Source organism: Poecilia mexicana, unplaced genomic scaffold, assembly GCF_051168715.1.
Source record: "Poecilia mexicana isolate PSO_F unplaced genomic scaffold, ASM5116871v1 scaffold_2, whole genome shotgun sequence".
In the NCBI taxonomy this organism is placed as follows: Eukaryota; Metazoa; Chordata; class Actinopteri; order Cyprinodontiformes; family Poeciliidae; genus Poecilia; species Poecilia mexicana.
Window position 1 is genome coordinate 5,198,021 of NW_028263371.1, and position 27,710 is coordinate 5,225,730.

A 27,710-nucleotide genomic window follows, 5' to 3' on the forward strand; every position below is an offset into this window, starting at 1 on the left:
TTATTCACTTTTTGTATTGTGGCTTGGTCTTTTGTTCTCAAGAATTTATCTGCAGCTATTAATTTATTGTTGAGGCAGTTTTCTTCTGGCGCTTAGTTCGTCTAAAGTTTACACCAGCCTTTTTTCTGGACGGGAGCTATTACGAGGTGTTGCGTGATCGCACCAGTGGGAGGAGCGAGCCTGTAGGTGACATTTTCGTCTGACACACATTCGCCCCGCCCCCTTTACGTCTGGCGTCATCGACGTCGAACGGGACTGTTTGTTCTGGATTTGGGGCGAGGAAGGTCTACGGGCGCTGACAAGCGACTGAACAAGGTAAAAATAGACTTTAATGGTCCCGTTTGGATGACGGCTGCATATCAAACGAAAGCGTACGACTGCGGGCGTCTGCTGAAGTGTTTAAAATAGTCTTCGTTGGTGTATTTTCCGCGCTGTCAGTGAGTGCTTCAGCAAGCGGAGCATGAGCTGTCCTCGCAGGCCTTGTACCGGTTTGGCTACACGGGATATATGTCGTTCTGCCTCATTTTTGTGTGCGGTTTCGTCTCCTCGTGCACGTTCTATGTCGTATCTCCCACGTCTAGGTACTTCTGTTGAGGTGACTTACGTGACAGGTGTCACTCGGTGCTGTCAGTGTACATGTTAGCGGCAGGTCGCTTGGACGCTAGTCAATTAGCTGCTAGGCTGTTTGTTTGTAGCCCCGTAGGCCGTATTCGTGACATAAGTTACGTCCTAATGGGTGCGTAGATTATGCACTATGGCGCAGAAACTCATGTGAAGCGCGACGTACGGTGTTTCGAGAATACCACCAGTGCTGTCGGAGTGGTATTCTAAAACACTCTTTACGTACACAGCTGTCACTTGATCACGGTGAACACGGCGACCCACGATCATGGAAGGTTAGTGAGGAAAGCTTTGCAGCAAGCTGGGTTTTTAAGTTTTTGTGTGGGTCAAATTGCGTTATGAATTTTATTAGACAAATTTAATGGTGGCGAACCGAAAAAAATATAGTTTATTATTACCTCGGTGTAAAGAGGTTGTGGCCTTCTTTAAAGTACGCAATGTATTCTTTATCATAGAATCTTATATTTTTTAAGTAATGCTATGAACATAACCATATTTAAAAATCAAGTGCTATATTAAACATTGTGCTATTAATTTAAGAGTATATCACAATTTGTCGCTCTTAAGTCTAGTCTGATTTGACTAGACTGTTTGCAAAATTATCTCCATTTGACAAAGTCATCATTCATAGGTCAACAAAATATCGGTCTGAAGTTATAGTATGTTATTGAAAAAATGATTAAAAACTTTCAAATGATATCAAGATTATGCATATATTAAAGATTTAAAATGAAATTCAGATTCACTGAAATAGTGAAATCTGTAGAATTATGTAAACCCAAATCATACAAAAAAATGTTAGAATGTGATTCATCATCATCTTTATAACAGACACAAATTGGTCCATATGAGCATAAAAGGAAAATGATAAATTATACAGTTTATTCAATCCATATATCATGGTTATTCTACGGGATCATTTCGCTGTTTATTTTTGATATATTTCCAACAATAAAAACAAGGACTAAAATGTTGCCACCTTAAAACTAAGCATGAACTTTAAAAACCAAAACACCCAAAAATTATTAAATTGCTTAATAAAATTGGCTGTCTGTTGAGATCATTTACAAAGTGTGCTTCTGACATTACATAACTTTTTTTTTATTATTTCTGAGCTAAAAATGTTTGGAAATAAAGAATTAAATTCTATTTTAGTCACAAGTAGTTGAATAAAATGGTCAGCAAAAAAGTAGGCCATCCTTTAATGGCACACACAATAGTGGAGGACTGAATCAAAATATACAATAAACACCTGCTGATGTAATTGAAGCATTTAAATAAAAAAGCTTGCTGTTATTCCAGAGAATGGCACTGAACATACTGAAAATATACATTGAGCAACGGCAAACAAATGATAAGATGTTAATATTAGGGATGTGTAATAATATCGCTTTTGCGATATATATTGATGTTTTCTTTCCTAGAAAAAAATTGATAGTCATCCGCAAGTATCGCAACATCCAACTGTCACTTTGCTCACTCACTGCTTGCTTCGCTGGGAGAGTGATTCGGTCATCAGGCTTAGAGTGGTTCCTTCAGATGTTAAGTGTCAAGGTTAAAAAGGTGTCAAACTATTCAGAGCAGGGTACTTGGCGCACTTTATTTACTTTACAAACGCATGTAAGCTACAGTTTGTACTGTTTCAATTAAAATAAACATGTTTTCTCACCACTTCTTTGATTCATTTTGTCCAGCTGTCGACTTTAAGTCTGTGTCCATGTCCAACCAGAGCCAGGTATTGTGTAGTTGGTGCTTTTAATCAGTTTTCAGTTAAATTAATTAAATCCAACTCTATAACAGTCACAAAATGTCACCAAAATCACTCTGTCCCTCTAAAACCTTTCAGAAAATTGCAAAAGTGTATTCATTTGCTGAATATCCCAATATATATTGTATCGTGAGCAGAATATTGTGCATCGTATCGTGAGATCATTGTATCTAGTTAATATCACAGTTATACATTTTAATATCATCCAGCCCTAACCGAAAGCTAATGCTAGCTAATTTGCCGGGCGATTGGCATTGTTGGCTAACCTGCTCTAAGCTAAAAACGCGCACTGCTCCAGATTTTGCGCTTGCAATCTTTTGTTTACCCTAATAACTGTAATAGACGGGACTCCTGTTATTTGAATGATGAATATGATGCATGTCTTTCTCATAAACAAGAGAAATGACTTTATAGTGACTTTATACTGAAAGAAGAGCAAAGTGGGAAGCGTCACCACTGCTCCAAACTTTAACTTTGACTTTTATTAGACATAAAAACTGAATGAACAGTATGTTAATTGTTTTTAAAGCCATACCTTTTTAGAACTGTGGTTGAAAATAGAAAATGACTGGAGTAAAAATTATAGTCAAATTATGAAATAGTTTGTTCCTATTTTGGTGGAAACTGGATTTTGTGTTCACTAATGAATATTGTATGTTTTCCCCATTCTGTTAGCGGATCTTAAAAATTACAACTTGCAATAGCAAGTAAAAGAGATCTCAGAAATAGAGATTTCAACTGCACAATTAAATTAATGTATTTATCAACAAATCTGTCTAATTAAAACTCTGATTAGATTTGTTTTCTAACACAGCTCTGTTTGCTGGTCACAATATCGTGTTATTATTCTGTTTTCATGTACACTAGATTGCACCACCATTGGTTAACTCAACGTTACCCTCTTTGGTTACTTAACGACATCGGACATGTCTCGTCTTAGACCCCTGGCGCTCACTCTTGTGTCTCTCTCTCTCGCAGGTTTGACACTCGCCTCTCTATGTGTTGTGGTTTCCCTGAACTCACAGCGTGTCGCTGAAAAGCATCCCGAGTTTTCTCAGAAAGGTGCCGCCTCACCAACTGAGATATGATTACACTAGTGGAGTAGACCACAGCGGCACAGCATCAACCATGTGAGTTTCACAAAGATCGTTTCTCAGATCGGGTCAAAATTAGCAACACAAAAGTGCAAGAGATGTTACAAAATCTGGGCCAGCGATTTATTCAAGTTTAAAGCGTAAACGGAGAGGAGCTCAGCAAGAACCTGTTACATTGAAAGCTGCAGAAAACGTTAGCACTGCTGTCATCGCTAGCATCATCTAATGAAATCCAAAGTTTTCGCTTTGGTGATTTAGTCAGGCCAACTTAAAGTTTGCTGTTCAGCTGCACCGAAATGACGACTGGCTGTTACAGAGTACTTAGTTATAATGGTCTCCTGGGAAAACCTGCATGGAATTGATGCCTGATCCAAGACCAAGCGGTGCTGTGCTTTTATTTTAAAGGGGCAGTTTTATGTAAAATCAGCTTTTTTTAAGTTGACATCATGTATAATGTTATTCCCTTATCAAAAACATACCTGCCTTGAGTCTCTTATGCATGTTTTAGAAATGCATGAGAGGCCTGGTTCTTCCTCACAGCTGCAGTTTCTAAGCTTCTGAGCTTCTCAGCTCCTTCAGAGTAGCCAGCAGCAATTAGCAAACATCTAGTGGAACTTGAGGTCATTATATGAGCTACTTCTCAGAGTGTCGCTGGTAAAAATATTGTTAAAAGGTTAATAGAGGAGCCATGTTGTGATTATTTACTGAAGGTGGAGTTTCAGAAAGAGTACGACTTTCTTAAAGAGACAGAAGCCTAATTTCAAGCCGTGAAATTTCTTTTTTTTTGCAACATCACTAGTACTACGTCAAAAAGCAAGCCGAAAGAATAAAATCTTTACTAAGCTCCCTTTGGCTTTTCACAAATCGGCAACAGAGAAGCTCGCGTTCCGCGCTCATGGGAGTTTTCACATCTTAAGCTGCCATCACAGAACCACATGGATGCAGAGTGGAAGTTAGCAGACTGGGTTTAGAGAACTACATGTAAAATCTGTGTCTAAAAACGTTAAAAAGTTTAAATCCCATCGGTGACGTGTGACTCCCTCTCGATTTTTTTAATTTTTATTTCCACTTCCAGGCGTCACCTTTACAGAAGAAACTACTGTTGGTTGAGGTCCGGCGGTCTGATCTGTGGGTGCACGTCACCTCAACATGTTGAGCGTGTCTTTATGGAAAGAAATGGGGCGTGTGGCGCAGGCCTCTGCACTAGTCCCAGAGTGTTGCGTTTTAAATCAGACACTCAGACACTTTCGTGACGTCTCTGCATCAAACCGTCTGCATACAGCGGAGATTAGATATTTACATACATATATACACAAACATTTTCTTTACTGACTGTTTAATAGCTTTAATAGGATTAAATGCCTGTTTGAGATCATTTAGAGTTGCTGAAATCAATTCTGTTTGCTAAATTCTTGAATGATTGAACAGAATTCAAAATATTTGATTTAAATTGAACCACATCTGTTATTAGTTTGTGTGAGATCATAAGAAGAGCAAAATGAAAAAATAAAGAAGAAAGTATAAAAATACTCTTGGTTTTGGCACTCGAAAAAATGTTGCTAACACTGCCAGAATTTAAAAAGATGTTTTTTTATAGAATTGATGTTAATATCTGGTGTCCACTGTAAGTGGACCTGCATAGGGCTGTCACTCCCTCATCTGGCAGCGTGGAGGCTTTATTGAAGTGTTTGGGTAACGCTGCGCTTTGTTTTTTGCTTTTGGGGGAGAATGATCAGAATTCACTCTTGCTTTTTACAAATAATAATAATACATGCTGTGAGTTTGTGCCATGCTTTATGCACAATGAAACATTTTGTTGTTGTTTTTTGCATGGTTGAAATTATGTTTACTGACAATGTTGTCTTGTGTTTGCATTTTATCTGGAGTCGAAGCTGTATTTACTCCTTTGTGTCCAAACCAGCAGTAATATTTGTCAGTAGGGATTTTTTTTTTTTACATCCGATACCGATACAGACATCTGAGGTTTAATATCGGCTGATCCGATACAGAAAAACGGTGCTGAATTGACTTTTTTTTGTTGTTGTTTTTTTAAAATACAGACATAAATGTACCAAATTAAAAATTCATTTGCTAGCTCTGCGCCAGTACAGCACACACACAAACAGATTCACAAGCTTGATCAAACTTGTAAAAACATAACTTTAATTTGTTCACTCAATTAGTGCAATTAGGAGAAGAACAGCCAATCTAAAATATAATAAACTGAAACTGAGAAAAGCAACAGGTAAAAAATAAACTGCAACAAACCTTCTTTCAACTGGTTCAGAAAGTATAATCAGAAATTATAAATGTAATGTAAAATAAATAATAGAACATGAACAGCCTAATTCTATGCATAAGGCATAGAATTAGGCTGTATAGATCCACCCTTCTGGATTGGGCACATTGTCACCAATACCCAATGTAGATTTTATTTTGATATCTGTATTGATACAGATATTAATATCGGATCGGTGCATCTCTACTTATAATCAGCACTTTTCAGTGAAGTTTAAGAAGTTCACACGTTTTATTTTGTAATTTTCTTTAGCCTTGTTAAGTGTTGAAACACAAAGTACATAAAAACCGTTGGCTGCAGTTTCTTACTCTAAGTTGTTAGTTTTTCTCAGAAAGTTGAGTCTTTTTCTTTCAGCCACACCCAGAATCCTTTAAGATTTGAACAGAAAACCAGCAGTAAATTATGTTGTTTCACAATCGTCCTTTCAGAGGGTCAAAGGAGGAATGTAATGGCCTGAGGGGGTTCCCCCCGCTGCAACCTGCCCCTGCCAGGTCCAACCCATCTCACCTGTCTGCTCGGCCACTGCAACCCTCTGCTGTGATGGGAGACGGACTGGAGGCGGGCAGCAGCCAGCACCTCCCTCCCCCCACGCCGCATCTCCCCTTCAACCCCCCTCCTCCGGAAACATGGAACCCTTCCAGACCCAAACGACAGACCAACCAGCTCCAGGTAGCTTCACCTCAGCTCGTCTTCATGCCCCCATTAGCCTGCGGTTCCCCTCGAACCAATAATTTTCCTTTTGTTTTGTCTGTGCTCTTTTCAGTACCTGCTTAAAGTGGTGTTGAAGACATTATGGAAACACCAGTTTGCATGGCCCTTCCAAGCACCTGTAGACGCAGTGAAACTTAATTTGCCTGTGAGTAGTGTTTTCTTTATTTTTTACGTACCTGAAGTTGCGATGTATAGCCAGTGTTGCCGCAGACGCTGCTGCCAACTTCATTTTACATGCGAACACCACACAGCCGTGCAAATAGCTGGTTTCTATTCGTAAACAAATCAGAATTGAGAGAGTAAAGCTTATTAAATACTTAAATAATTAGCTGAAAACAGATTAGTTTGTTGGTGTAGATATGACTCCTTTAATCTTGTTTTTGTTCCTGTAGTAGTTGGGTTTTATATTGAATTAATGTGTGAAAATATTTAGTGGAAGCTTTTATTTTTAGTTGATGGTTAGTTTAATTGATCAGTTTATAAATGAGGCAATATGGACTCAGTTTTATCATATTTTGTGGTACTTTTTTGATAACAATAAAAGTGGCTATAAGAACAATTTATCACTATTTTTTAATGTAGGTTACTGTATGGCTGCGACTGTGTTACAGCAATTATAACCCCACGAACACAAATACTGCTCTTGACAAGCATTCCCATTTGTTATATGCTTCTTTAGGACACCAGTCACATTGAGAAATATGATTTGTACCACCAAACTCCACAAAGTAACTGCATTTAATCATATTTTCAAATGTATTGCTACTCCTATTGAACATACAGTGGAGAAAATAGTAAGAGTAACAATCCTGATCATATGGACAGTTTTTATTTAATTGGGAATTCTTCAGTCCACCTTACAGAGTTGTCGTTTTCTTTACTTTTCTCCTTGTTTTCTCCCCCCAAAGGACTACTACAAGATAATAAGGAGTCCTATGGACATGGGCACCATAAAGAAACGTCTGGAGAACAACTACTACTGGAATGCCCAGGAGTGTATCCAAGACTTCAACACAATGTTCACAAACTGCTACATCTACAACAAGGTTAGCCGAGGTCACTCGCTGAAATCACACTTGACCTTCATGAGCGACACATTGTGTTCTTCTTTTTCAACAGTACAGAAAAACAGGGCTTTAGTTCATCTGCTATGAGCAAAATTTCAAAAAAATTTAAGAATAAGTTTATATCTTGCAGAATTGTTCCATTTTTAAACTTTTTGTCACGTCGCAACCTCAAATCTCAATGTATTGGATTTCATTGTAAAAGTATGCTGTCAATCTGAAAGGCGCTCTGGTTTTCATATTGTCTCTTACTTCTGCAGCCTGGGGATGATATCGTCCTTATGGCCGAGGCTTTGGAAAAGCTCTTCCTGCAGAAGATCACAGAGATGCCGCAGGAAGAGGCGGAGGTCGCCGTGGTCAGTAAGGGTCGTCGTGCAGGGAGGCGAGAGCCCTGTGAGTAGATTTATCTTCACATACATGTTTAATCACAAACATCTGATTTCTGGCAGATGCAACGTGGAAAGCAGCTGAGAAGACTTGTTTTCACTGATGTGTAAATGGTGCTAACCTGACTCGTTAAGCTTGTCAGGACACATGCAGGCTTAAACTTGCCATTGTGTAACAAAATTTTAATGGTTAAATCAGGTTTTGTTTGTTTGAAGCGCTTCAGGTGTGTAATTTTCTGTTATTTGAAATGATGTCATTTGTCTTACATGTGTAAAACACAGGGTTCCCTCTGATCCTAAAAAGTTACGACAGGCATTGAATCTAAAAACAAGGCCTTAAAGCTGCAGTATGTAACTTTTATAAAAGAATATTTTTACATATTTGTTGAAACTGTCCCTAATTTGTGATGGAATGAAACAGATAATCTGTGAAAAATCGAGCTCCTCTGCCTTCTCACGTTGCTTCCAGTGGTAACTAGAAACATCCAATCAGAGCCAGGAGGCGGGTCTTCACTGGGGTGTATTTTAAATATTTAAATAAAAAAACTAATCAATAGTTATCTATTGACTGATTAAATGTTTATTTTGTGCTATGTTTTTCAGCCAAATTGTCCAGTCCTATGTTAAAAAAACAAGGAGGACATGGTTTCCCTCAGTGTATTATAAGCCTGGCGGGCGATCAGGCTTTACTTGTGCCCCCACCAGGCTAAGCATTGCTTGTTTATTTAAGTCTTTTTAAAATGTTTGCATTTTTTTAAGACTTTATAGATGGTGTTCAGGCATTAATCTTTTAATAGATAATTATCAAGTTGTATTTTTAAATTTCCTGTCAGCTTTAAACGTTTTTACCTCAAAAGCACAACGGGCTCCTGGATGAACGATGCCCTAGTGGCCCAACCACCAGGCTTGGCAAGATTTCTGGGGGAAACCTGGGAGGAAATTGTTGCTTACTGGGGTGTCTTTTTTTGTTTTTGTTTTTTGTTTTTTTCATTTGTGTTTACTGTGAAGTTTGTCTTAAATGTTATTTCAACTGGCATTAAAAAGTCTTGAATTTAACTTGCCTTAAGCTGTAGGAACCCTGAAAACAGCATTTCATTTGGTATTTCTCTTCCCTCTTGTCCTCACACATCCATCCTTCGTTCCAGCTCTGATGACTATGTCGGATTCAGGCCAAGAGTCATCCTCTCCGTCAACGACCCCGCATACGAGAGGCTTTTCATCGCCCCCAACCACTCCACACACCCGTGGCACACCAACCCTCCCCTTAACCCAACCTGTACCTCAGCCCCTCGTCCAGCCCTTAACCCAGCCCTTAACCCAGCCCTTAACCCAGCCCTTAACCCAGCCTTTAACCCAGCCTTTAACCCAGCCCTTAACCCAGCCCTTAACCCAGCCCTTAACCCAGCCCTTAACCCAGCCTTTAACCCAGCCCTTAACCCAGCCCTTAACCCAGCCTTTAACCCAGCCCTTAACCCAGCCCTTAACCCAGCCTTTAACCCAGCCTTTAACCCAGCCCTTAATCCAGCCCATAATCCATTCCTTATCTCAACCATTTCCCCAAACCATACCGCAGGCTTTAGCCCAGCCTTTGGCCCCCTCCCAAGTCCAGACACAACCCCCACGGGTGCCTCCCACACCCACAAACCACACTTCACATCTCGGACCCCAGTTCACCCTCTCCACCTCTGACGTCCTACCCCAAGGCATGACTTCTGTCCCCCCTCCACCCATGACACACCCAGGCCTCCATCCTCCGCTGGTGCTGCAGAGCTCCCCGGCCCTCATCAAGGTAACCAATGACTCCACATTTCGTTGTGTTACACGCATCCAAATGTTTCTGTTCTGACGGAAAACCCCAACTTCCCGTCAACAGCAAAAGAAAAGCCAGAAGAGGAAAGCGGACACCACCACCCCCACTGCCAATGACCAGTTGAGTGAGTCGCCCCCGGTGTCCGACGTGACCCGGCCTCGCCGAGACAGCGCCCGCCCGTCGAAGCAGCCCAAACGGGACTCGTTGCAGCCGGACTCCCAACATCACATGGGCGGGGGCCTGGAGATGGGCGCCACGGCGACTTCCAAGCGCCAGGATCAGCTCCGCTTCTGCGCACGACTCGTGAGAGAGATGCTGTCCAAGAAGCACATGGCGTACGCCTGGCCTTTTCACAAACCCGTCGACGCCAAAGCTCTGGGCCTGCACGACTACCATGACATCATCAAGCACCCGATGGATCTCAGCACCATCAAGGTGACCTCTTGTTATTATTATTTTAAAGTCTATGGTTACTTGTGCAATAACTTTATAGGGTAGAGTGAATCAGCTTTGTACAGTTTAATCCAGATATTTACACACTGAATAAACGAAGATATTATCATTAGCTGCGTTTTCATTACAAATGTGTGCAGAACTTTATCGATATTTCGCTAAAGTCACAAACTAATCGCGTCATCATCCTCCCACCACATCCTGTCGTCTTCTTCTTTGTTTCCTCCAGTAGCAACATCCGGTTGTTGATCACATGACTCGTGTGATGTGAAAATACTGTTTCCATTGAAGGTTTTGCAAAACACGTTAATGTCATCACAGCTGAAAAACCACCTCATTCTAGCTCCAAACACTTTTTATTGAAAAAGTTTTTTCTAAATTGTCAAATTTCTTTGTGCATATAGTGAATGGAAACGCAGTTAGTGTCTGACATTAAAACACACTGCTTTGGGTGTGTGAGAAGAATCAAAATTATTTCTATTTGTCAACAACTGGAATATGTTTTTAGACTATTTAAAATATTTTTCAAATTTAGAGATTATGTACTACCCCTTTAAATAATGTATGAAAGCCCAACAATGATGTCGAGGCTTTTCAACTTTTTGATTGGTTGATTCTATTGGTGGGACTCAATTAAAGATTTTAAGTTAATTGTAGGATTTGTAATTAATCTAATTTTAATCCCAAATGGTTATCTAGAAAAAGAATTGAATAATTTGAGTTTGTAGAAATAGTTTCACAATTCTAAATTACCTAAAACAGGAGAAGTTGATCATTTAATATTGGCTCATAATCTTAGTTATACATTCATTTGAATCAAATGATATTTATGTTTTGTCATAAATATTCTGATCATTCCAAATGGTTTTTGTCTCCTTCAGAAAAAGCTGGATAACAGGCAGTACAGAGACGCTGAAGAGTTCGCTGCAGACGTCCGGTTGATGTTCTCCAACTGTTACAAGTACAATCCTCCAGATCACGATGTTGTTTCCATGGCGCGTAAATTACAGGTAAACGCAGCCGCGCACAGAGGAGCAAAAACAATCTGGCATTATAAATTTATTCATCTGATTTTAAAAAATAAAAAAATCTGAAAGACTCCAGAGAAACACAACTTATGATGTGCTGCTATTTGGGATTTTACGGGAAGAAATCTTCTGTGTTCACATTATTTCTGGTCGGATCACCACTAATAATAATCTGTTGGCTCATTTTTCAAATAATCAAGGTTTTCTACACGTTTGTTTTTTCCTGTTTAAGACCGCTTTTTATTTCAATCTATTTTTTTACAAAGTGAATTCATTTTTCAATCCCACAAGATAAAATGTACACAAAACTTTGCTCTTTAAAAAGTGAATTATATGTGAAAAGCGCCATTGCAGCTTGACACAAATAAATATGTGCATCTCAGTGTAATGTGTATTTAAAAATAAAAATCCTAGAGATTCAAATTGTCAAAAATTATGAGGCTCAACTGGAAATAAACAAGTGATAAGTCTCGAGTCGGAGTGCAACTCCAAAGAAAAAAAGACATATTTATTAGGTGTATGTATTTTATAATGTTGCTTGTTGCATTTGTATAACATGCACATTATCTACACTAACAAAGTGGGACGTAGAAATTTATATTGGGTTTCTGTGCATGAATACACAAACTTAACACAATAACAGGAAGCTGTAGCAAACGATCGGTCTAACTTGAACTTTAAACACTTTCAAGAGACAAACGACTCGTGTTGTTTTTTTTCTGTTTCACTCTGCAATCAGCTGCAGTTCACTTAAAAAAAACGTTTCAACTCCAAACCATTAAAGATTAAAATGGTTTTATTCCTCATTAGATGGTAAACAGATGCTCTGCTCGCTATGTTTGTTTTGATGTAGTTGCCCAGAAAGGGAACACACTCTCTGCACACAGCACTTTGTAGGAAAACTGTCTTTTTATGTCAAACATTAAAAAAAAATAAAAACATAAAATATATATTTAAAAAATTTATTTAAAAGAGTTTCCTGTCACTGGTCGGCCCACTCAAGCTGAAAATCCTCTGATTCCAATCTTCCCGTTCATCTTTACTGACTTCATCTCATTTCTTCACTGGGTTTCATTTTTATTTTCAAGAATTTCTGCATAGATGTTTGTGGAAGCTTTCATTTTTTTGTGTTTTGTTTTTAATGAATACATAACATTTTAATTCAAAGCACAATGTTGCTACAATTTGATGCATTAACGCCACCTTGTGGAAACAAACAAGATTGCCACAGTCATTTATTAGAAGATTTAATGTTTCAATTTAGTTTTAATTTCTGTCAGATCTGTACCGATCCACTTTTTTTAAACTTCCGATACCGATATCTGAGGTTTAGTATCAGTCAATCCAATACAGAGGAAAAGCGCTGAATTTACTTGGATTAAAATCAAAAGAAACATTACAAATTTATTTATTAATGCTCCATCAGTAAACCAATAGCTTCACACACTCAGTCAACCACGTAAAAATAAACTGCTATAAACCTTCATTTAAATGGTTCAGAACGTGCAATTAGAAAATCTAAATATAACGTAAATAATAAAGCATGATGTCACGCAGAAAACAAAGCATAGAGTTGGATTGAATAGATCTGCCCATCCGGATCAGGCACATTGTCACCGATATCTAGAATTTATTTATACTTTTTCTTTACTTTAGGATTCATAATAAACTAAACGTCCTCAGTCCGTCTTGTTTTGAAGTAGGAAACTTTTTGACCTGAGAGTTTCTGCTGCTGTCCTCCACCAACAGGACGTGTTTGAGATGCGCTTCGCCAAAATGCCTGACGAGTCCGAAGGGCCCATCCCGGTTCCCACGCCGTCGTCGGCCCTCCTCTCCGTCCCCCCCACTCGACAAGCCCCTCCTCCGTCTGCTGCGTCGGAAGACGACAGCTCCAGTTCCTCCGACTCCGAGTCGTCCAGAGGAGACTCGGAACAGGAACGACAACAGCGACTGGCCGAGCTACAGGAGCAGGTCGGAGCAGTGCTGTCCAAACATTTTCAACCTTTGGCTTTTGTTTTACATTAAAATGTCAAAAACTATTTATGATTTTCAATAAACCTGTTGCAACAAGCAATTACTCACATGATGACTAATGAGTCTGAATAGAAATTCCAGACTCATTTCTATTCAGTTGTCCCATTTAGTTTCACATAACAAGATTTGATGCTGATGATCAATGTTGTCTGAATTATGTTTACTTAAACTTCTTAGTTCCTTTTATTTATGGTTTTATGTGGTTTTTATTTCTGCTTTATATATTATCCAAAATATTTGTCCAAGATATTCCTGAATATTTTTGATTTTTAAAATAAGCCGAGTTCCAGGGTTCAGCGTTCTTTATAAAATTATGCTTAGTAGTTTTTGAGTTAGAACTTGCATTATTATGCCATTATCAATATATTTACTGAATATGTTGGTCTCAAAACAGCAATGCAATCGCAGGAGTTTATCATCCTGTTAGATTTATTTTAATAGGTTCTGACAAGGTTATTTAAAATAAATAAATAAATTCTTGCATGTTTCAGGTTGAATATATTTGTCTAGATTTTTTTGGTGTGTGTATTTTCTGCAACATTAGGAAATTGTTCACTCTTATTTTACTTGGGTTTTCAGCAAAAATCACTGGATACTTCTGGTTTAATTCATTTAAGTTGAAAGCCAATACTTTTTCAATTTTGACCCCCCAAAAAATGTAAATTTTTTCTTTTTTTTTTTTTTTTTTGGTCCGGCAGTGAAAATTTCGCTAACATTTGTTCTATGTTTCTGTCTGCATCGACCGTCTCAGCTTCAGGCTAAATCTGTGGTACTCCTGAATTCAAATCACTTCAATTAATTTATATTCCAACAGTTCACAACAAAAGTCATCATAAAAAAAGGAAGTCAGTTGAATTCAGTCAGGCAGAGTCTTTGGCCATCCCCGGGTTAGAGGATGGAGGCTGGCTTTACCCAACCTCAGAGGGGATTATTCACGTCTTGTGGCGTTTCCTGACCTAATGTGTGTGTTTTTCAACCTCCTAGCTCAAAGCTGTTCATGAGCAGCTGGCGGCGCTCTCCCAGCCACCGACCAGCAAGCCCAAGAAGAAAGAGAGAGACAAGAAGGAGAAGAAGAAGGAAAAGCATAAAAAGAAGCAGGAACCTGAGGAACCTGCAGAAACTTCTCCTCCCGCGACGCTTCAGACTTCTAAGAAAAGCAAGAGTAAAGATCCCGTCACGATAAAGGAGAAGAAGAAGAAGCCCAGGTGCGTTTTCCTTTGCAGAATTCAGTCACGACGTCTCTGCTTGAAGTCAGACTAAATCCATCATTTGTCCATCGCAGTAAGAAAGAGGACGTCAAAAACAGCCGACCAGCTCCGCCCCCTCCGTCAGGACCCATCGCTCTCCTGCCTTCAGCTTCTCTGGAAGCGGAGGACGACATCGGTGTGTTTCATAAAGAGCAGAGGCGAAGCATGACTGCTTCTGGAAACATCATACAAATATTTACATTTCCAGACTCATTTCTATTCAGTTGTCCCATTTAGTTTCACATAACAAGCTTGTATAAATATATATCTAAAGTATTTTTTTACATTTTAGAATGAACATCAAATATGTGAATTTTTATTTGTGGTTAATCAAAGACCCAGTGTAAACATCAGCAATGTTTTTGTTCTGTTTTTTTTCTTCTTCAGATTTTGGCTCTTGCAAGCCGATGTCGTACGAGGAGAAGCGCCAGCTGAGCCTGGACATCAACAAACTGCCCGGCGACAAGCTCGGCCGAGTCGTGCACATAATCCAGACGAGGGAGCCGTCGCTGAAAAACTCAAACCCCGATGAGATCGAGATCGACTTTGAGACCCTGAAGCCGTCTACGCTGAGGGAGCTGGAGAAATACGTGTCTAGCTGCCTCAAGAAGAAGAAAAAACCATCAGGTGGGTTTTTGAACCAAGTTCTGGTTGAAAAAGATGGATCTCAGAAACCCGTTCTGTGGGCACAATGAGCATTAACTCTGTTATCAAGAGTTTGTCTGGACGATAGGTTTTAAAAATAAGTGTTTGATTTCCCTTTTTTTTAATCAGGGTTTTTTTTCTCTCACTTTCTTAAAAAGAAATTACAAATGCCTGAAAATATTTTCAAAAAAGTGGTTTTCATTTCAGTCATCCCGTCTGTCTGTTCAAAGTCCAAATAATTAAAAATTGTAAAACAAGCTTGTCAAACAAGCTGAGTTTATAGAAACTCAGTGGTGAAAAACATCCACAGTTTTCTAAAATTAATTCTTCAAAAACAAAAAAAAATTATGAATTCATAAAATTGATTAAGTTGGCTCATGGTTTTTTTACCAACGATAAAACCAAAATCCTGCAACCGCTAAAATCTGACGCCTCTCCATGTTTGTTTACATTTCGTGAGGAAAGAAGTTGCGCTCAGTGTCGCTTCCCTCCGTGGTTCTCAGTGCAGCGCCTCCACAGGCGAGGAGGGGAAACAGGTTTTTCCAAACGTTTTGGTTCATTTAGCATAGTACAGTGTTCACTTTGCATTTATTAATTAAAACTGGACTGTATTTGATTGGGTCTGATTCAAAATCTACAATACTTACGCCGCTGAATTCTGAATTATTTTGTTCTGTACGGATTATTTAAACACTGTTCAATTTAGGATTTGTTGTGTTTGTGCCAATCTGATATAAACATTAAATACTTGTTTTGTTGAAGTTGTTAAAGTTTGATGGCTTTTGTTGCAGTAGAGAAGTCTCTGGAAATGACCAAGATAAAGACAGGATCTTCATCTTCAGGCAGCAGCGACTCCTCAGACAGCGAGGACTCTGAGAATGGTAACGTCTTTACTTCACTTATGTGTTTTTACTGATTGGCACCCTCAAGTATTCAGCCTGTAAATGTTGTCTTTTGTCCTCTCTTGAATCTCATTTGTCTCGTGTCTGCAGGGCTGGTTCCCAAGCAACAGAAGAAGACGTTACCCAACAAGGACTCCAAGAGAGGGAACCACCAGCCGCCTCCTCTTCCTCCTCTTCCTCCCAGTGGGATGCTCCCAGTTGCCCCCGCGCCTCAAACACAACCCCAGCTGTTCCAGTCCAAGCCCCCGTTTGTATCCGCTCCCTCTGTCCCAGCGCTGGATTCCTCTCAGCTGCTGTCCTCGGGATTCGACCCTCTGGCACATTTCATGAATTCCCACCTGACCGAGTCAAACGCAGAGTCCAGCACCGCCGCCGGGGCAGCGTTACCCCCGGGCCTGCTGAACGCAAACGCACCCCTCAACCAGACACCGACCGACACGCATCCTTTCCTAAACCAGCATCCCATCGTTCCTTCCCCAGGTTGGTATTTCAGAGCTGCGGCTTCAGCATATCCACATAGCAGCCTAAATTATTCTTTAAAGGGGACGTTTTATGTAAATTAAACTTTTTTGAGCTTTGCATCATGTTATAATGTTATTCAATCATCAAAAACATGCCTGGAGTGTTGCCTTGATTCTTTCTTGCAAGGCAGTTTGTTTCTCCGCCGTATCGTCCAGCCCGAGTCGAAACCCTAATTTCTACACATTGCTACGTTTTTAATAGAATATGTCGTGATAGATTGTTGGATTAGGCTTTAAAGGTTGTCCCCTCCTTCTTTTTCTTCCATGTTTGCAGCCATCCACAACGCCCTCCCCCAGCAACCATCCAGACCTAGCAACCGCGCCGCGCCTCTTCCGCCCAAACCGCCGCAGCCTCCTCCATCCTTGCTGCCTACCCTGCCTCCTGCGCCTCCCGCCGTCCCCGCCCAGCTTCAACCCACGCTTCCCATGAGCCTCCCGCAGCCAGTCCTCCGCCCACGCGTCCCGTCGCCGCCGTCGCACGGCATCCTGGGTACCCTCTCAGCTCAACCTCCTCAGGCATTGCTGGAGGACGACGAAGAGCCTGTGCCGAACAGTTCCGAGACGCCGCCGCTCAGCCAGGTTCACAACCTGCTGCAGTCGCTGCAGCCCCGGGTCACCATGCCGCCGCAGCAGCAGCAGCAGCCGCCGCAGCTGCAGCCGCTGCACACACACTCGCCTGGGCAGGCCGCTTCCCAGCTCCTACAGTCGATACACACGCAGGTCTTGGCGGCGGCACCGCCCACCCAGACGCAGAGACACGTCCCAGCTCACGTTCCCCAGCTGTTCCCGAATTCCCAGCCGGCGGCATCCCAGCAGCTGAAGGGTGCCGTCCTGCAGCAGAAGGTCCAGCAGCTCCAGCATCAGCAGCAGCCGTCCCCACACAACACAGTAGAGGCCTTCTCAACTAAAGGTACCACATTAAACACAGTGGGGTTTTTTATTTTGTTAAACCTTTATTTAACCAGGTAAGTTGATTGAGAACAAATTCTCACTTTCAACAGCCTCCTGCTTAGAGAACATTAAAGGGGCAATATTTTTGAGCTCAAAGCATTACCTGGAATGTTGCTTTGATTCTTTCATGCAAATTTAGAGAAATCATTTAGTATCCCATGGCAACCGTTCAACTGTTCAAAACACCTGGGTGGACGAAGCTCCTTCTCAGAGCTGCAGTTTCCAGGCATCATCACAGAGCAGAACAGAACAACTCCACCACTCGGCTCCTTCAGACTAGCCAGCAGCAATTAGCAAACATCTGGTGGAACTGTGGATCTACTGATCTACAAACTAATAAAAACCTTTTTAAAGGGTTAATAGAGGAGCCATGTTGTGATGACTTCCTGAAGGCAGAGTTTCAGAAAGAGCAGGAGCTTCTTAAAGAAACAGACACCCAATTTCAAGGCGTTAAATTTCAAAGTAAAATTTCTTTTAATTCATATTTGATATATATGTACCATTTTCATAACAACTGAAAGTAACATAGTTACTTGAGGTTAGTTGATAAACGTCAATATTGAAGTCATTGTACTGAGCCTTAATGTTTTTTGCAAGTTGTTTGGTTTCCTTATAAATATTTTCTCTTTCTGTCAGTTTACATGGTTGAAGTTTTATTTTTTTTAACTTGTTGAAACGGCTGAAAACTACCAGCGTAGTGACAGAGGACAGATTGGAGATGAGCTGGAAAGTTTCACAGCTCTTAATAACATTAACATATGAACCTTGCATCTAAGATACATATGTTTAGATTTTTACATTTACTAGCTATATATATATATATATATATATATATATATATTATTTTATTTTATTTTTTGTTTTTAGTGTTTTTTGTTTGTTTGTTTGTTGTCATTTTGGTATTCATCCATACGGTGGTGCTAGAGAGCTCAGCTGTAGATAAACTGAACTTCTTGTTCCCTGTGTTTAGGCTGCCTGCGTGAAAGCCCGTCTCCTCTAATGATGCATTCGCCTCAAATGCCTCAGTTTCATCCAATGGGACAGCAGTCACCTTTACAGACCAAGAAGCATGTAAGCCAATCAGGAACGTTGCATCACTGTGTCGATGTGTGGCGACTGCACTGAGTTCTGTGTGATTGGGCTTGGCGTAGGAGCAGAGGTCCAACCTGGTGGGAGTCAAAGAGGAGAAGCCTTCGCAGTCTCCAGGTCTACCTTCATCACCTTTCAGCCCTGCAGTCCGCCAAGACGCACACAAACATGACAACAAACACAGTGAGTGAAATGTTTATTCTCTGCTAAGGAAGGGTAAAACAGCGTTTCTGTAAGATTGGTCAAAGCCAGAGAAAATTTTAAATGTTTTAAGTTTTATAGATTTCAAAATGAAGCAGATCTGAGTCCAAACACTTTTAAAAAAGTGCAATATCCCTTTAGTACTCAAATCTGGAGTAGGCCTGAAACGATTAAATGGATTAATCGACTAATTTAGTAAATGATTAATCGTTATCTGAATTATACCGACTAAAAAAAAGGTTGCTGTAAAAGCAACATAGAGCAGTAATTGAGCCAAAATTGTACAAAACATAACATTTTGTACATTTTGTTTTTAAGATGTTAAAAATTCTTCATCTGTAAATATGTTTTTTATGTGATTAATTGATTAACCGTCAGATTATAGAATAATCGATTACGAAAATAATTAGTTAGTTGCAGTCCTAATCTGAAGACAACATAAACATTGTTTCTCAAATTAAGTGGAGTATAAAGGTGCTAAACCGTTAATAAATATCTGGAAATATTTGGAGGGAAAACCAATACAAATTTAGATTTGAGTTTGGAAGCGATGACTTTTCTCTGGTTCCTCATTTCTCCCTAAACGTGTGTTTAGGTTTGGAGATGAAGCCGCTGGATGGTTCTCGTCCCGTTTCCCGCCTCCCCAACTCCCCGTCGCCGCCCGCCTCCCAACCGGAGAACAAAATCAAGCAAGAACCCAAGACCCCCATCGCACCCAAAAAGACACCGGTACACACAAAAATACAAAATAAATGCATAAAATAGTGCCGCACCCAATAAAAACCGTCTTTATTTCCCACTAATCCTGCTGTGTTTCCGTCCCAGGATGTGAAACTAAAGAACATGGGCTCCTGGGCCAGCCTGGCTCAACGCTCCCAGTCTGCGCCAACGTCATCGCTGCGCTCGTCCAGCGACAGCTTCGAGCGCTATAAGCGAGTCGCCATGGAGAAGGAGGAGCGGGAGAGACAGCTGAAAGCCCAGGCAGAGCAGGCCAAGAGAGTGCAGGAGATGCTACGGTAAGTAGGAGGGACAGACAGCAGCTCACTCCGAATGATGAAGAAACGACTCAGCATTAGCAAAGAAATTCCCTCGCAGATTTTTTTTGCATTTCCATGCAAAAAGTTTTTATTTCCTTCCAAAACTTTTTTTTGTGTTGCTTGGTTTAATTTTGCATCATTTTGAAAAGGCCTAAATCAGCATCAGTGGCACCAGGTAACTCGATCAAATAAAAACATACTGCTGCTTCCTGTTTCCGTGTCACAGCCGCGATGATGACGACACAACGGAGCACGGTCGCCGAGGGCGACAGTCGCCCCTTGCTCCGACCCCTCCCCCCGTCTCCTCTCCACCCACTCACTCCCCTCAGCCGCCGCCGGCTCCCGCCAAACAACAAGCTCTGCCCCCTCCGCCCGCGGCGGCGGCAGCAGCAGCAGCAGCACACAGCGCTCTGGACCAGCAGAGGGACCGGGAGCGCCTCCGCGAACGGGACCGGCGCTTCAGAGAGGCTGTACGCACTTTTCTTTCTGTTTTTTTGTTTCTCACTTTTTTTCTTTAAATCGCGTCTCATCGTCCTTTTACCTTTTCGGTTTTCTCTGCAGATGGCAGACAACATCGACATCAATTTCCAGAGCGACCTGATGGCGATTTTCGAGGAGAGTCTTTTCTGAAAAGGAAAAAAAAAAAAAAAAAAAGAGAGCACGAAACGAGGACTTGATAAGTTACAACGTTTCCAAATGTACAAGCGTCACGAGAAACAGCTCTGAGATACATGGTTGCTGCCGATGACACAAATCCACATCACCGCCCGGACCTAGCAGAAACCTCTCGGCCCCGTTAGCTTGTTGTGATTGGGAACGTAGAGAAACGGCTTTCTCCCTCCCGGGTTTCCTGCTTGATGTTCATTGGTTACTTATTGATCTCCAAGGACGACGGGATGAGCAGTCTGAAAATTTTAGGAGAGAATCGAAATTGAATCTCCTTCATTATGTTAAATTATAAACTGGAGCAATTTCTTTTTTTTCTTTTTTTTTATTTCTGGGGGACTTTAGCTAACAGGAGAACAAATAAAACAGCCTGCTTTGTTTTTACTTTTCTCCTCTCCCCTCAGATTTTCACTGGGGGAATCTGGACTCTTGTGGTTAAGTTTGTAAGGTTTTCGTCAGCTATCATTTAGAAGCTTATTGTTTTCTCAGGATACAGTGTGTTTTGTTTTTGTTTTTGTTGTTTTTTTTATAAGACCTCCTTTCACCTTCCACTTCCCCCTCTGCAACAATCAGGAGTGACCACGGAAGAAGCAACCATGTTTCATAAGTTTTCAAAGTGCGTCCCTTGCCTTAGCGCTCCGGCCTGTAAACTAATCACGCCCTACAAATTATACATATTATATATATATATAAAAATAGATACACAAATATATATATTATATATGACAAAAAAAAGTAAGTCATTGAAGAATATGAGAGGGATATCGTTTGTGGAGAGCAAAGCTCGTGTCTGTGTTCGTCTCTGAGCTATGGTTTTGATTTTGTAGACTTTACTGTAAAGAAGAAAAACCAACAAAAAAAACAAAACTTTTTTTATGATTCTATTGAGAGGGTTGTTTCGTCTGTCTTATTCTCACATTTTCAGTTTTTGTTTTGTGTTTTATTTTTTTCTTAACTCTATGCCAAAACAAATCCATTGAGTGCTGAAAGTTGTTTCACGTTTTTTACATGTAAATTGCATTGTCTCTTCACTTTATATTAAAGACTGTCATCATTGCTATTTAAAATTTTGCTCCCCCTCCCTCCCCCTCTTCCTGGCCTTTTAAATCGAAAGTTATGCAACTGGTTTTGTCTTTCTTCAAAGGAGTTTTACGCGCCTAGGTCCCATCATTTTGTACTTACTGGATAAATCTGCACTTAAGTGTTTTAGTCTGTTTTTTTTTTTTATTTTATTTTTCTTCCCTTCATGTGGATATTTTTAGTCAGTCTTTCCCATCTCACCTGCCACCATCATCACAGTTTCAGTCGTCTGATGGACTTCTCTTCGTTCTGTCCTTCGTCACTCTGACCTCGCGCTCGTCGTCGTCCGCACTGAGAGCGTTTTGGACTTTGTGTGCCATTGTGTTGATCTGGAAGCGGGAGCTTTTCCCGCTTCCTTGAGGTTTGGCTCAGAGATCTGGAGTGTTTTCTGCTGTGTCATTTTCTGTATTTTTTTTTCTCCTTTTTCTTTTCTTCCTATTTTCTGTCCTATTTCTCCTTTGCTGTTTTTTTTCTTCTATGATTTATTTTACCCAGAACAATGTGTTGGTATGTTGGTGACTGAGGCATTGAGGTCAATAGATTCATCTTCATATAATGGAGTACAGCATCTATGTTTTTTTTGTTTGTTTTGTTTTGTTTTTTAAGAAAAGTATTAAAATATTTAAAAACCTTACCCTGGTCCTCACCATTTTTTCTTTGGAATCAGCCTTTATTGTCACCGAACAGAAGCACAACAAAATTCATTTCAGTACAGAAAAAGATAAACGGCATAAAACATGGGTGACTCGCAAAATGTGGGAGAGAAAGTCAGTAATTGAATCCATTTTTTAATGCTATTTTTAGCTGAGTATTTATTACTCGATAAATGTATAATCGCAATACGTTTATCTTTTTGAGTTCTGCACCTAAATATTAAAGTATATAAAAACTAAAACTACAATTAATAAAACCCAAACTGCAACTAAGCAATACTTTACTAATAAAACCTAGCAAACCCACTCTAAAAACTAAAACTGAATTAGACAAACAAAAGTCACAACAAAATAAACTACAATGAAAAACCCAAAACTATTATAACCCTATTGTGATAACAGTAAAGATACAAACAATTCAATACTTTTTTTAGGCTGTGACTGCGTGACATGGCAATCCTGGACCCACAAACACAAATACTGCTCCTGAGAAACATCCATTTGTATTACACTTCATTAATAAGTGTGATTTTATATCAATAAACTGCACACAGGAACTGTTTTTCATCATATTTTCAAATTCATTGGTACTTATTGATGGACCTTTCTGGAACAAGCAGCGGAGAAAATAGCAATACTGACAATACGGACAAAGTTTGGATTTTTTTGAAAACGTGATTCATTGGAGATCAAAACTCTTAGCCATTAAAATAAATGTTGATATTGAATATAATGTTGCTGTTTGCACATAACTGTATGCCTGGTACTCTGTACATCCTACCAAGATTCAAATCCAGACACTTTGGAGTCCCACAATGAGGAACTGTGTTGTACAGTGGTATTAAAATCAAGCTGAGGTAGCATCAGCTGGGGCAAAAAGAGGAAATATACAAAGAAAAATGCTCAACATAAAATATATATATATATATACATATAAACAGACAACCAGCTTGAATTAAACAATAAGAGTGGAGTAAGTTGGAATGATTCAAAGAGCAGATTAATATATTTTCTAACAGCTTACAGTCGTGCATAAATGTACACTGATTACAATTAAATTGATTTGTGTAAAATCCTAATTTTATTCAACAGCCTCAAGTAGTAAACTGAAACTACTGACATAGTTACTAAATGAGCACACATTTTCACTTCGTCCTGCAGCAGCCAAAATTAGAGCCTACAAACGAGAAAGCGTGAGAAACTGTTTAGTGGGTTTGACAGGGTTTTGCCAGATAGACAGAAGAACACCGGGGAGGAAGTGGAGGTTCAGACCAATTACAGGTTGGAAAGAGGCAGCAAAGACAAATTTCACACCCAAGTTACAGAAGTTGCTGCTGTGCCTCCTTTGCTAAAGAGAAGCCCCTAATCATGTGTTATCACAAATTTGCTCGGCGCTCAGAAAGATTAGAGAACAAAAAGAAAGTTCCCGGTCAGATAACAACCGCCGAACGAGTCATGAAATATTTTTATTCAAAGTTAGTTCCTCTGTCTCCTACAGTGAAGACGAATGTTTTTATTTATGCATTTATTGTTTTTTCAGGTTTTTGACTTTCAAATGAGGGGCTATCGTGGTTTGACTCAGCTTTTTAAACGGTTTATTAAAGTTCAAGACAGACCGCAAACTGCCAAGATGACCTCGGGATTTATCAGGTGAGACAACGAGGAGAGTTCAGCTTTAAGATAAGGGATACCGCTGACCTCTGCGCCACTGCACATGAAAAAAAACCTAACAGGGGCACATTTATGTGTTTTCCAGCCACATAGTGCCACTTTGAGTTGTTAAAAATTCCTTACATATCATGTATGACTTAAAGAAATTTCTTTCTGACACTTCGCCTTCAGGAAGTCATCACAATATGGCTCCTCTATTAACCCTTTAACATTGTTTTTACCAGCGTTTCTCTGAGAATAAGCTCCTATTATGAGCTCAGCAGACGCTCCACCAGGTGTTTGCTAATTGCTGGAGGCTAGTCTGGGGAGCTGAGCTGGGGGGTCACTAGGAAGCTGTGATTTGTAATGCAGAATCTCAGAAACTGCAGCTCGGAGGAGGAGCTTTGTCCTCGAAGGCGGGGCTATGTCCACCCAGGCGTTTTTCACAGCAGAATGGTTGTCATGGAGATTAAAGGATTTCTCAAGCATGCATGAAAGAACCAAGGCGACAATCCAGGTATGTATTTGATGAGGGAGCGACATTGTAATGTGATGCGAAGCTGAAAAGAATCAATTTTACATAATGCTGCCTCTTTAGAATACAGTCATGAGAGAAACATCTAGATTTTGTTGTCATCTGTAAAACACAGAGGGTTTGTGGGATTATATTTGTCAGAATGAGAACTGCCGGTGGAAGCAAGAGTTTTCAGAGACAATTTAGTAAAAGAAAAACATTATGAGGCACCAGTTTGTGCTGTCTGTGGTAGCAGGCTGTTGAAATCTGGCTCTAGGAAATCTGTGGTCACGGCAGAGTCACATGACTCTGGTGAGCAGCAGCTTTTCTCAGCCTTGACTTTCGGTGTCAAATTTGTTTGACTTCTGCCTAAACAGGAAATTCTATTTTGCACTGCTGCTGCTTCTCTCTTCTTCCCTTTTATCTACATTTCTTTATCTCACTGATTTGGATTTTTTTTTTCTTTATGTTTTTCTCTCCCGAAATGAAAGTCAGTACTTTTCAATCTCAATTCAAAGCGTTCTGTGCGTGCAAACCCTTTTTGGGAGATCAGGAGATTATTTGCAACAAGAAGCAGAAAGAAAAGCTGCCACACTTGTCAAGAATTTTAACTGTACTTATTCAAATTATAAAAAGAAAAAAATCAAAAAAGTGATTTCCACAAAGTTTTACCAAAAAGAAACACAGTCAGCGATTAGAGGATGTGCTTAGCTCAGGCAAAAACATATCATGACTTTCTTTTTTCTTTTTTAGGAAACTAGACAGTAGAAGAATCAAAATGTGGTTGCCTTGCTTTGTCCCATTTCAGTCACCTGCATTTATGCATTTTTGTTGTTGTTGATTTTAGGTAACGAATCAACACCACAATTTGCATAATTGTAAAGTGAACTAAAAAAAATCGTACGTGGTTATTAATTTATTTCACAAATTACAAATGAACAGCACGGCCTCCATTTTTATTCTGCCTCTCTGCTTTGCAACCCAAACTGAAATAGTTTCTTTCACACACTAGCTCCACCTCTGTTTCCAAACATATTCAAGCCTTGCGCAAGTTTAAGGTTGGTTTAGGTCATTGCTTGTTGTAGCATATGAATATACTTCGATATAAAACATTTCGTTGTTGCTTTTCGTTTTGAAATTCGCCATGTTTAAAATGTCGCAGCACTTTGTGTTTGAATCTTGAGTCTATAGGATTGGGGCCACTGAAAAAAATATTCTGACTTTTTTCTCAGAATTTTTACTTTTTTTCCTCTGAATTCTCACAAATCTTCTGAAATCAAAGTCAGAATTACCAGAAAAAAGTCAGAATTTTTTCTTTTTTGTTTTTAGTGATCCTAATCTCCTTCCGTATCAATGACATAAAGGCAGGAAGGTGACAATATGTTCTAAATTTAGATGGAGAGCAACTATTGCCACCATTCTAATTTCATTTGTTTTCCTACAGTTGGAGTGCTATGAATGTCGCGAAAATCTCACTTTTTCCAACACCAGCGCACCCAGACACTGATCCAGAAAACACGCCGGAACGAGTCCCCAAGTTCATTTACCTTTACAATCTTCTGGAGCGAAAACCGAGTTCTCTGCTCGCCTCCTAAACGAAGCAAGCAGGGTCACACCGAGTTCCTGATCTCATTTAAAACATATTTCCCCTTCCTTCCACCCTGAGCAGGAAGGATGTGTCCATCTGGAGAAGAATGGTGGAGGAGGCAGCTCCAGCGAAGCCCCGCCGACGGCTTGGAACAAACACATCTGGGCCCGCCTGGAAGACCCCCAGTGTTCCCGTCAACTGCGCTAAAAAGAGATGGCGGGGGAGGAACTGGGAGGTTTGGAGATCGGTGATGGGAGTGATCACAGGGACATCAAGGCCTTTCCCAAAAATTCACGCCAGATGGCAATAAGCAACTCCACGTGTGATTTATAGACACGCAATCCAATTCGAGCCTTTCAGCACGTTGCACAAGCCCCCCATATAATTGCGTGGAAAGCACACACACACACACACACACACTTATGGCTGACACACACTCTGCCGCTTACACGCAACTTGCCCTCACGCTGCGCCGTGTGCTGCACATGGTCGCCTGTGGGAGGTGATCTGGCTGTCGTCTGGGCCTTCGCTTGTATTTCTGTCTCTGCTGTTTATGCGCTCGGCGCCATAAATCAGTCTGAAGCGCTTCAGCTTCAGGGATCCTCGAACCTTTTCCTTTTTCCCGCATCCTGGACTATAACAGAACTTCCTTTTGTCTGTTCAGACTTTTTTATTTAGTAACATTTATTTTTGTTCATAGTTTTTTTTTTTCTTTTCTTATTGCGGAATGTACAAAAATAGAAAACTCTAAATGAAAAGTGTGGCCATGTGGGATTTCTCCAATATTTTTAAGAATTCCCTTAATAATTCAATATGTAATTGTACTTCTGGAAATCTTTCTGTTTTCATTTTGAGCTTCGGTTGCATTTTTCCCCTACACTATTCAGTCCAGAGTGACAATTATCAGAAGAATTTTGTTTATCTCTTAACTCTAGCCCATGAGTCATTCAGACATTTATAAGCAAACTCGAAGCTGTTATTTCCACATATACAGATAAGCCCAAAAATATTCATCTGCATCACAGATTTATAAATAATTTTAATTCAACCAAGTAGTTTTTTTCTGAAAGGAAATGAGACAATAGATAATGAAACAATTTAAAAGTATCAAGTTTGCCAGCAGTTAGTGATATTTTACGGCATAATCAAGTAACTAGTTTACCTCCAATTGTTATAAAAAATACTGTATATACTGAACATGACTTTAAAGAAAGTTGATTTAACGCCTTGATATTGGCGCTCTGTCTCTTTAAGAAGCGCCAGCGCTTTCAGAGACTCCGCCTTTAGCACGTCATCACGTCAACATTCCTCCATCTCGCCATTTACAATCATCCTAGGAGCTTTAGACTGAGCAGTAGTTTGCATAATGAGCTCAGCAGATGCCTAGTTCTACTGGGTGTTTGCTGACCAACCAACCACTGAATGGTTGCTACGGGGATTCAAGGATTTCTCAAATACGTATCAAAGAATCAAGTATATTTTTGAAGAGGGAGTAACATTGTAAAATGATGTGAAGCTAAAAAAAAAAAGAAAAAGAAAAAGAAAAAAAATCAAAAAAAGCCCGCATTAAATTTTATTTTAAAATTATTTGTCAAATGTTATAGATACCCTTCTTACTAATTGATGGAAAACGAAATCTTTGTCGTTATTTACAGAAACATGACCGAGTGAGCGCTCTTAGCCTCAAACTATCTTTGA

General features: G+C 40.0%; 1 protein-coding gene and 1 long non-coding RNA gene across 4 annotated transcripts in view; one reads left to right on the plus strand and one right to left on the minus strand.

The window, feature by feature from the left end:
- Positions 1-212: 212 nt before the first annotated feature.
- Positions 213-22,241, plus strand: LOC106910156 (bromodomain-containing protein 4-like). 3 transcript variants are annotated; one of them, XM_014976737.2, is made up of 22 exons: positions 213-315; positions 3,368-3,519; positions 6,211-6,451; positions 6,546-6,638; positions 7,402-7,539; positions 7,818-7,950; positions 9,089-9,732; positions 9,817-10,188; positions 11,088-11,216; positions 12,984-13,205; positions 14,253-14,473; positions 14,551-14,651; positions 14,903-15,142; positions 15,952-16,041; positions 16,153-16,542; positions 16,858-17,493; positions 18,505-18,605; positions 18,686-18,806; positions 19,420-19,553; positions 19,650-19,840; positions 20,088-20,331; positions 20,423-22,241. In XM_014976737.2, exons 3-22 carry the CDS (start codon positions 6,323-6,325, stop codon positions 20,489-20,491), a joined length of 4,398 nt encoding a protein of 1,465 aa, XP_014832223.2. In that variant the 5' UTR covers positions 213-315; positions 3,368-3,519; positions 6,211-6,322; the 3' UTR covers positions 20,492-22,241. The 3 variants fall into 3 exon arrangements, with proteins under 3 accessions (XP_014832223.2, XP_014832225.2, XP_014832224.2); XM_014976739.2 differs by having other exon boundaries at positions 15,955-16,041; XM_014976738.2 differs by lacking the exon at positions 3,368-3,519 and having other exon boundaries at positions 235-315.
- Positions 22,070-27,710, minus strand: part of LOC148160340 (uncharacterized) — a 259,172-nt gene continuing 253,531 nt past the window's right edge. Inside the window, exon 2 of the long non-coding RNA XR_015764476.1 lies at positions 22,070-22,237. This is a non-coding gene — a long non-coding RNA (uncharacterized LOC148160340). The remainder of the gene's footprint in view (positions 22,238-27,710) is intronic.

Excerpts from the sequence above, each read along its gene's own strand:
- LOC106910156 (XM_014976737.2), top strand. The coding sequence starts at position 6,323 with ATGGGAGACGGACTGGAGGCGGGCAGCAGCCAGCACCTCCCTCCCCCC. Across the intron at positions 9,733-9,816 it reads GCTCCCCGGCCCTCATCAAG|CAAAAGAAAAGCCAGAAGAG; the intron begins GTAACCAATGAC and ends TCCCGTCAACAG. Across the intron at positions 18,807-19,419 it reads CAAACATGACAACAAACACA|GTTTGGAGATGAAGCCGCTG; the intron begins GTGAGTGAAATG and ends ACGTGTGTTTAG.